The 11,006-nt window shown below is 38.6% G+C and overlaps 1 protein-coding gene across 1 annotated transcript; it reads right to left on the bottom strand.

Moving 5' to 3' along the window:
* Positions 1 to 254: 254 nt before the first annotated feature.
* On the bottom strand, positions 255 to 10,325 carry LOC118782802 (acyl-CoA desaturase-like). The gene is made up of 6 exons (XM_036536369.1): positions 10,129 to 10,325; positions 9,650 to 9,912; positions 8,248 to 8,378; positions 6,113 to 6,318; positions 5,516 to 5,748; positions 255 to 3,790 (listed from the first exon to the last, which is right to left on the bottom strand). Exons 2-6 carry the CDS (start codon positions 9,882 to 9,884, stop codon positions 3,591 to 3,593), a joined length of 1,005 nt encoding a protein of 334 aa, XP_036392262.1. The 5' UTR covers positions 9,885 to 9,912; positions 10,129 to 10,325; the 3' UTR covers positions 255 to 3,590.
* Between the last annotated feature and the right edge of the window lie 681 nt (positions 10,326 to 11,006).

Here is an 11,006-nt window from a genome sequence, read left to right as displayed (position 1 = left end):
CCATAACATGGGATACAGTATTTTGACACTAGACTACATTTTAATGCATTTATAGCTTTCTCTCCATTTCAGTACACAAGGGCTATTTTCAGAGGCAAATCTTTCAGCAGTCATAGATTGGACTCTGCATAGCTGTCGGAATACTAAACTGTGTGACCTGGTGTTGCTTACGCTGCACTTGAGCTTTGTTTGAAAAGATTAGACAAAGAGGAGAGTTTCTTTTTTATTTGATTAAGAAAAGAAATTATTGTGGCATTATAACAAAAGAACAAAAACACAGTATCTTTCTCACCTTGTAGAAAATATGCTTAATTTACAGTGCATACAACATTCCTCACAAAATGTGCCAATCAGGTTTTCTTAAGGCATTCAGAATTCAACACTGGAAAAAATGCACTGCAAAAGGTAGAGCAACAGTAATTCATTTAATTAAAAGTTTGTTTAGTTCAAAAGACTTTTGCATTTTACTTCAGAACTACAGTACACACATCATAACATGCTAGGAATTATAACTCGTTTTAATTCCCTCCACATAACAGAGTATTAATATTTATTTTAAATTACTCAATATCATGAGGGAATTACCTATGTTATGTGGCCATTTTGGAATTTAGTAAGTGCTAAAGGTAGCTGTCACCTGCAGTTTAAGACAGTCAAGATAAAGCACCTTTTTATGTCAATGTTTCAGGCAAAAATGCCAAACCTTGTTAAATTTCCAAGGTCTGCACATCTCTGAATTTTTAAACGATTGGCCCTTGTCCAAGGAAGTACTCCTCTTCTGATTCAAGAACGTACTGCTAATTCCAGTTCTCCAGTTTGCTTATGAACATGCATTTGGCTTTCACTTCCACCAGTAACTGTCTCACAACATCGATGGGATGGTGAAAACAGGATACGGAATGAATTCAAGTCATAAGGCATCGGGCACTGTTTCCTGACTCATTTTGTTTAGATATCTAGAAACAATACGAAAGTACTCTTATTTCTTAACCACTTTGATCACTTGAACAATGGAGAGTGTTAACAAAGGACAAAGGGCCAAATGGTAGAACCAACTTTGGTAGATGGTAGAACAAATGATAGACCTTCTTTTTTTACCATTTCCCTAAAACATTTTCTTAGTAACTGCAACTGCAAAAAAAGGTATATATATGTATAAACCCTCATTTGCGTAACTGGACACCAAGCAGTATCTTTTAACACCGTATTTAAGAAAACTGGAACCCTATAAGCTGAAAACAACATGATCGCCAGGCTTCCACAGACACTTTGTTTAACAGGCACGCCATACATCCAAAGAGGTAAAATCTTTCCATTAATAAAATAAAACACTTAATGTATTCTGAAGAAAAGGAATCACAAAGAGCACCAAAACAGTAAGATTGCTGCTGTATTTGACTGCATGCAGAATAACTATCTTATAATAGCTGTAAAGTGTAGAATTTAGGGCTTGACTGTTAGAAGGCCACGCAATGACAAGAGTATGATTATTCTTATTATCATTCTCTTTATTACTCTGCGGTTTCAGAAAACAGCCTGTAGAAGCTGAACTCAATAAAGCGGATCTCGGCAATGTCTTATGGTGGTACTCCAGTGTGGCTGTGTTCATACTGCCCCTACATTGGCACACTGTGAAAATTATAACTGTTTTTGAGCCAAAAATGGTATGTCATGTCAAACTGGTATAGATATTCATGTCGTGTTCGAGATATTATGGCAAAAATGTGTGTGTGCTGAGGGGTGGGCTCGAGGACAGCGGTAAAGCCATGTTTAATTTACATGCATGACCAGATATTATTAACAGAATGATTAATTTGCATGAAGCTTGGCATATTTAAAGAACACTGAGCGATAGACCGAAACGTCACGCTGCTGACTTTAAATGTGAGGGTGATGTGAAACTGTGATTCAACACCACACTAAGGGTGATCACATAAACACCCATAGCATCAACAACTTTCCAATATGTAACACCCTATTAATTTCACAAACCTTCATCTCAGCAGATGGCACATTCTGAGGATATTTGGATATTTATGGACATACTGATTGGTTAGATGTTGTATTCAGACTTAAAGCCATTAAGTCTGCATATATTCAACTATTTCGATCACTTTTCAGTTTGTCTTGGTTGTGAATTTCAGTTTCAGCTTCCTTACTTCAACTAAATTTATTTTAAATGTATAATTAGTTCATTTAGCCACACACATTAATTTAAGATTATGTATGCAGCTTGTGTAATTGCAAGATGATAAAAACCCAGCTGAAACAGTTTTTCAACCTAAACAAACATGTCGGCAAACTTATTCTTCAATAAGATGTTTTTCTTCTTCTTATTCTTGAATGTGCTAAAATTGTACTTTTATAATGCACTAATAACAAAATTACATTTTCTGACTCCTAATATTACTGTGTTCCTCATACCACTAATGAAGCAAACCATAATATGGTTTCATCTAATAGTTTACTTATTACAATTAAGATATGGGCCTCTGTATTCAAGAGACCCACAATAATTGTCAACTGCATGGCTGTCAAGTCCACACATAACTTTGACATAATCTAATGAAACTGTCTGCTGGGGTTGAGCTATATCCTTGTTATCTTACATTACAGAAATATCCCTTCCCTATCTGAAATAAGTCCCTACTTGTTGCTTCACCCCATTTTGATGCTGCATTTATTTATTTATATATTTATCTACTCCTCATCATTACACTTCATAATTATTATTATTATGTCCCTCATAAGGCCATCTATAAAACAATACTGGTGGTTGAAGAGTTAATCCTCTGCTGTAAACACTTTGCTGTCATCTGTGGTTGTCAGAGTTTACAGCAAGTAACAGACTAAAGGCATTCTAACATTCAATCTATCAATTTGAAATGGACTTTCCCAATATTAAACTATACATTTAGTGCTCTTGGCAGGAGAGGACTGTTGAAATTCCAGACATTTTTTATTTTAATATCATGCCTAAACAAATAATAAAAAAATCAGCTCTCATCAATGTTTAGCTGTATGTGAACTACATTAAAATAAAGCTAAAGACAGAAACAACTGTTTCACAGCACATTGTAAAGTTTCAAGGTGCCACAGCAGTTTAATAAATAGTTTCATACTTACTTATCAAGTTAAATTTCTCCATTTAGGTTTGAGTGCACCTTTAGAGACTTGGTTCTTTGCCCATGCAATATCCAAGGACTATGCAATAGTTTAACCTGTCTTTAGTGCCAGCTCTAGAGATTCTGCTCCTGTCACCACATACAGGGACTGGATCTCAGCCCAGTGGTAATGCTGGGAGCTTCGGCTAATGGTGGATATGTTTAACCACCTCGAACAAGTTCTGTTGCTGCATTTAAGGAGAACGTTAAATAAAAAAAAAAGCTGTCCAGGCCCTTTTAAAGCTAATAATGTATATCAGGAGCGCTGGAAGAGTTTACCTCACAAAGGGGTGTGAAGCCATAATTGTAGCTTACACGAGAGAGAAGCATCCCCCCTCCCCACAAAAAAAAAATATGTGGTGAATGTTTTCACTTTATTCGTTTTCTGATGTCGGATTCTCTAATGTTTCAGAAGAAGGGAACCTCTTAACCAGTTCTGTGGCTTCCATCCCCTGTGCGCTGGGCTCGAGCCAACACTAGCTCCCGAGACACCCTCTTGCAGTCCCTCGCCAGACCCAGGAAGCACATGAAGTCGATGAAACAGGTGGTAAGGTTCAACTTCCAGCCGAACTCGCTCGTCGCATAGTCGTAGGGGAAGGTGTGGTGGTAGTTGTGAAACCCCTCTCCTGGAATGAAAGCAAACAGTAGTTCACTGTCTTATCACGTAATCATGCAATCCCTCGTTAATATTAACATCTGTTCAAACATGTCTGTTCAAGACAACACTGCAGGGTGTCAGTCTGAAAGAGATAAGTAGGCATGTTAGAAAGTTCTTGAATTTCCCTCAGCAGTTTTATGTAAAGTGCATCACTGAAATATGTATACCTTGCTTTGTGCATTTTACATTGGTCAAGGCTATCCAAAAGGCTACACAAAAATGCACTGACACAAAGCTTTGCACGGATGGTGTGACGATAGTACAATCAGATTATTACAATTACATATAGTCCCTACATGTGATGAGTCATGAGACGGCACTGCTGCTTCAGAATGTACTTTCATGTGTTGTAAGTAACTGTGGAAACCCCATACATACATGAAACGTGTTGTAATATATTGAGAAATATGTTTAAAATATGCTAATTAAAATTAAAACGCAAAGCAGAATATCTTACAATATATATAAAATGACAATAACGTATTTACATATTGCCAATATACTGATTTAGCTAAAAACGTATTCCATAAATAATTTCCCAATATATTACTTTTTTGTGTGGAACAATTAATTTAGACAAAAACAATATTAAAGGTGAACTCTAATTTGGTATGTTTTGTAATACTTCTAAGATGCTTAAATCCATTTGACAGTTCCTAAAAAAGAGTAAACTCTTGACCCCAATCTCACCCAAAATTCTGACAACTACTTATATCATCAGAATGACTTGCATATTACATGGGGAAAAAACTACCCCCTCTCGGTCACCCACATTGTACATGTACTGTTTGTCTTCAGAGATACATTCATCATTCTGAATGAGAAACCCACTAACCTGCTGAATACACAAAGAACAGTCTGTATTTGGGAATTCTGGAGAGTTGGTTCTAGGGGGATACTGAGCAACAGTGAATGCAAGCATCTGATGCCTTATTTATGCAGGTGTTTGCAGTTAAGAGCACATTGCCTCCTATTTCAGTAGCTATGATCAGTGTATTTTACTGCTTAGTGTATGAAACAAAGTTGTATGAATGCCAAGGACAAACAGAACTGACACAGTATGACTTCACAAGGAGGTCAACATGCATTTAACAAATGGCAGGAGATAAGAAGATCAAACATCCAGGTGAGTACACTCACTGTACAGTGTAGGAAATTCACACTGAAGTGCCCTCCAATTGGCCAAAAAAATGCACCGGCTACTTTCAGTCACAGTTTTGTTCCCAGGTGCATTTAGATCTATGTACCTACACATATATGTGGTCCCAGTATCACTCTGCTTAATAGGTTCTTGTTTTAAAAATTCAATGTCACCTGATCAATTGTATTAATTTACCTTATCACAGTGTTTATTTGCTCATGTGGTTATATTTTTGAGTTGTACAGATCACATATTATCCCTTTGTTCAGGTTAATCTTGTTTATGGGTACCACAATGATACTCCATGTGGGATTATAAAATGCAGCCTTATGGATACTTGTCAGTGTCCCAACACACCGCCACTGGCCCTTACAATGACTATAATTACTGTGAAAATGAACAACACAATGAACTGCACTGCCACTTGTAATAACTGTAATTACTGTGACAATGATTTACATGTTGAATGAACCTGAGGGAAAACACCCCTGAAAAGATTTGGCATTCCTGCTAAATCTTAAGTAAACACAGAGGTAAAGATAAATGGCATACCTATGGCACTGAAGGTGACAAACTTGTTCTCCCTGGGGTTGATGTTTTGGTCGTACGGCCTGTTGCCCCACATGTGAGCAGCGCTGTTCACCAGCCAGGTGGCGTTCAGCACCAGGGTGTACCTGAGCAGGGCTGGGATGAAGTAGCCCACCCAGAGAGACTCTCCCCAGAAGTACCACGGCACCCACATGGGGATGAAGAAGCACATGACGAGCACAGAAGGTTTGTAATACCTGTAGAGGATCAAGGGAGGTTTTATGCTGCTGTACTTTCCAAAGAAAACATTGGAAATTCTTTAATTAAAATCGACTGTTTGTCTCTTCCGTAGTCTCAGTTACATTCCCTCTCAAGACATCAATTATTCCCAATAATTTTGTTTTTTCTTGACCTTTTTCCCCATTCATCTCGTCACATCAATGGCACCCTATATTCATAATGTCATTGGTGGTTTACCATTAATTTTAGATAAAAATGGCAACTTCCATTGACATACTCATCACTGTTAATGCATTCAACCACCTTCCCAAACTGAGAAGGAAATACAGGGGAAAAAAGTGAACCAGCCAGTCGTTATACGATCTGGAAGATCATACTTACTTTCTTTGAAACATGACAACTTTGTCTGCCTTCAAGTCAGAGAGCTCCAGCTTGCGACCCTTCTCAATGACATCAGGGTGCTTGCGCACGAGGAGCCAACCGATGTGAGAGAAGAAGAAACCTCGCACGGCGTTGTGCGGATCTGCATCGGTCTCAGAGTACTTATGGTGAACTCTGTGGTCTCGGGCCCACTCAAATATATCATTCTGGATGGACAAGAAACAACAAAAGCCAGAGATTACACTCTCTCCACACTGGGTTGCACTGCAATAAATAAAAAGGAAAATTGGGCATTCACATCCAAGCGCTGTGTTAAATATATAGGAAAGGCCTAATTGCAAGGAAAATTGATTTACTTTGCCATACAATTAATTTGATATAATTACAATCTCAAAAGAATTACTAATGTGGTTAAACACAGCTTGTCACCTAGGGTAGGTTTGGGGCAGCACAAATGACAACGGACCCGAGTGATGGCTTTTATTTACATATACAGTTGTTAGTTCCCTGTAGGCAAATATATTGTTGCCCTGTTCCTGGCATAACATGTCAAAATTCAAAACAAATTGGTAAGAAGCTCTGTGAAAGGCTTCCACTTTAAAAAGATATTGCCAGTTTGAGTTTATATTGCAAACCCACTTCCCATTCAAGATCACAGAATGAGGTAACAACATAGGGACAACCATGGGTGGGCTCCAATCTTTCATGTCATGCCTTCTGGGAGGTCTCCTCCAGTGTAAAAAAAAGCACCCACTGATGTGAGTGCACGATAAGCCAAAAACCAGGAAGCAGCCCGATGAATATCGCTGCCTTGTGCAGGACAATTTAGGGTGACCAAGGGTTCACAGCATCCACGGGCTCCTTACACCTACAGTCAGTTAGCTGTAGAATGACGCCCTACAAATGATCAGAAACTACCCAGCCAACTGGGCTGCTTGACTTTCTGTGTTAATATCTGAGTGGCTCCAGAGGGAGGCCTCCCGTGTACAACCTAACAGGGTCTGACTGGCTCTGATCTCATTTCCCCTTTTCAAACCTCAAATGGTGCATGTAGGAAATGGCAGTGGAAGTGGCATCGCTGGGCTGGTTGGGCATACAGACAGCGGCATTTGTCTCAGGTGGTTTTATGTCCTGTAGACATAGATCACTTCCCCTTCTCTGTTCCCTGTCTGAAATGTTTACTGAGCTCATGTCTTCACCATGAAGCTCAGAGGTGAAGATATCGGAGGGCAAAGGAGGCAGCCAGCCACAGCAGTTCTCGTGTAGTCAATCTAAAGGAGCTTTGATACAATGCTTTAAATATCAAAAGATGGCTCTGAGGCTGGTATTCCAGGACCAAACAGTTATATTAGAATTACAACGCCTAGATTACATCATACATTACGATGACATACTAAGAAATGTTAGTTCACCAGACAAGATTATTATACGTATGGTTTTGAAGATGAAGAAGGTAAAGATGATGTTTAAAAGGGAACAACTGTGCATGCTTGGAATAACTGATTCCAACAATTTAACCTGAAGCGTCATTCATCTGAGTTGCAAACAGAAAGATGTAACACAACTACCGGTTCACTTCATCTGTTTGGAATATTGTTAACTGCAGTCTGTAGTGAAGAATTGGTTTCATTTGTTTTAGCTTATTTATTCATTATGTTACGCCTGCTCTCCTCTTGTTTAATGGGGGTTCATTTTTTTATTTCACATTTAAAATTAAATTCCAATACTTTATGTTATATATGTACTGTGGCTGTATAATCTATTATTCTTTTCTGTCATAAAAGCAACATAATTGTAACACTCAAGCCCATATATGATGATCTCATCATAGTTGGATGACACCATGTCACCTCACAGAGGACTCTAGCATGTAGCAGGTTACCACAGCAGACCATGTAATATTACCCGAATTTTGAATCAGGACAAACTGATATCAACACATTGATTTGTACATAAACTGTTAACCTTTCATTCCTTATTCCAATGGGGCATAGGGGCTTGCAGAATTTAATAGGGCAAAAATAGGAGGAAATTAGGAAAAAGAGGTAAAAAATGGAACAAAGGGGTAGGACAGTGAAGCAACTAATTTGCCCCCCCCCCCCCTACTGTGAGTGTTGTGAGGTTCAGCTTTTTACCTGAAAGGCCATGGAATTGGCAATGGCAAGGAAGATTCGAAGAGGTAACGAGGCTTTGTAGGACCTGTGACTCCAAAGCCTGTGCGCTCCCGCCGTTACTCCTAAAGCACTTACCAAAAAGCAAAACACAGCTGCGGAGAAAAGAAAAGACAGGGCCATACTGAATAAGTGACCACCCCCACATTCATCACTGAGACGTCCTGCTGAACTACAGTGGGATGTGCTTCCTACTACTCAGTGTTGTTGTTCTAAAAGTGTTGAACCCTTTTGCCGTTGGTGGTGACTGTTTAGGATGCTGAAAATTCAGGAAAACAAAAAAGAGGCTCAATGCTGGCTAAGAAGGGTGTCATTATCAGCTGATCCAGCTGACAATAGAATGTCTATTGCAACTGCAATTGTTCATTGTTCTGCAAACAGAATGTTGTGCAGCTTCAGCAGTACAACAACACATTCAAGGAAAGGACCATTTTGGCTACTGGCTCTTTAGGAATTCAGGTCACTCCCGTTTACACACATGCAACCACAACCGTATCTCAATGAAATTCAGCAGTGTGCACAGAGATATTTTACAATTAAAGCGATTTCACACATGGTTTTCATAATTTAAACCATTTCACTTCCCTCAAAAAGGTAATAATTTATAGACGTGGTCTCATCTGTAAAAGATAACTGTTGCAATATTTAAAACCTGTGAAACAATGTGAATATTCATCATTTGTTTTTAGGCATCTAAGTGGCACATCGAGGCACTGCAACTACGTTATCATTTAGTGTGTCATGTTCAGCCATTCTTTGCTGGTTGAGGTTCTTGAAGTCATCCAGCAGTTTACTATTCCTCTGAAAAATCTTATTTGCACGTACACAGTAATAGATATGTTGAAGCTGGCTATTATAGAATAACATGCATATGCTATGACCCACTTCAATCCCGGCTGCAGCTACGTTTTTTTTTTCCTAATGCCATGATTGTATTATTATTTTAGTCGCCCACTTGGTAATGATATAAATTCTTTCGTTGTGCCAGGCAAATGCATCATGGTCCTTAGATTTTCAGAAATCAACAGAAACTGGCTGTGCCCCGTTAATTACTACATTAAAATATCGGTAACAACACACTGATTGACTTCAGACTGACTTCCATTTTTTGGCCGAATATCACAATATACAGTACACCCACAATTCACCACCAGGCGCCTAGTTCCGCCAGTGGGGCGATTGTCTGCTACGCAGCATAATATCGCCTGTACACCAAAAATGACGGACAACATTACAGCATCCTTATTCAAAGTGCCCATGTCATAATACTAAATCACAACTGTCATTTTCTACACAATAAAAACGTTAAGTCTTGATCTTGAATGTAAAAACTGGAATCAGGAAATGGAAAATGCACTATACTTACACCACACCAAGGTCAAAATAGAAGCGGATGGAATAATGATAAAGCCGTACAAGGCGGCTATGTGCAATCCACTCATCAAGATAACATTTTTCCAAACTATTTTTAATGGTGGCTTCGGGCCTTCTTTCTCCTTGTAAGTGTCGTCAAAAACATCTTCTACCGCCGACGTTTCTGCAACCACGTCTCCGTTCGCTTGCCTTGCGGGCTTCGTGCTATGCTTCTCTGCTTCAGTCATTTTTTTCCACTGGAATTTGCTATATGATCTGGAAACGACAGCAGACATTTTGTTATTCTGGAGAAACGTACGCAGCTGCATTTACGAAATAAGAACAATGCCGTTATTTTCAGTCCCTGAAACTGAAAGTAGAGCTGTTTCCTTTTCAATTCAATTTTATAACTCAAAAGAATATTGTCAACTATGAAAATAAGTATAACTGAAATACATAAGCGTTTTATGACAAATATACATTTGTACTCACCTAAAATGATGCAGCTGCTTGCAATGTATGCTGTTACAGAATTAAATAAATTGATTGTAGCAGAGAAACGTGCAAGACGAAACACTGTTTTTTGGTTCTGTGTAGCTTCTGGAGGAGCTATGATGCCGTTTACCTAAGCCTCTGATGTAGTTTTGGTGAGGACGTTATAAAGACTGTAATTGGTCGAACAGAATTTGATGCCACCTTAGATCGAGAAGCTCATTGGTCGAATACTATCTGCTGTTTTACAATCTTATTCATTTCGAGCCAGCTTTTCAATTCAACAGACAAATATACAGTGAAGCCAGTCGCTTTAGAATTGCACAAGAAATGCTGGAAATGGAAGCAGTCGCCATCAGCATGATATTTTACAATCAGTGTCCAAGAGTCAATGACCAATAGTTACCTATGAAGAAAAGTAGGTCATTGTTTCTCCCTCTCGTTAACGAAAGGGTGTGATTCAGATTCCACACAACCTACACAACTCTTAGGTATTAAACATTAATATGCTCAGTGCCTTTTCATATGTATTATTATTGACACTTCAACTCCACACAACACACGTCTTATAGGCCATGACATCAGCTATTTGCCATTTCAAATTTTTTGCCATTTCAAATTATTGGATCTTACTTAGGCACAATAAAACATTGCAAAATATATGCACAACAATAAAACTGTATGTGCCATAGAACAGAGGGTGCATCGGACTTACTTACGTTGGAGAAACGAAACCTAGTCACTTGTAATAGTTGACTTACGTATACATCACGATATATGACCTACAACTATCTTACGGACACTTTGCACGTGGCCATTTCGAGATTTATTGTACGCTTTCCTGAAATGTTAACAATGAACCACGGTAAATAAATAAA

Source organism: Megalops cyprinoides, chromosome 1 (genome assembly GCF_013368585.1).
Source record: "Megalops cyprinoides isolate fMegCyp1 chromosome 1, fMegCyp1.pri, whole genome shotgun sequence".
In the NCBI taxonomy this organism is placed as follows: Eukaryota; Metazoa; Chordata; class Actinopteri; order Elopiformes; family Megalopidae; genus Megalops; species Megalops cyprinoides.
Note: the sequence above shows the minus strand (reverse complement) of the source record. Positions and strands in the feature narration are given on the sequence as shown.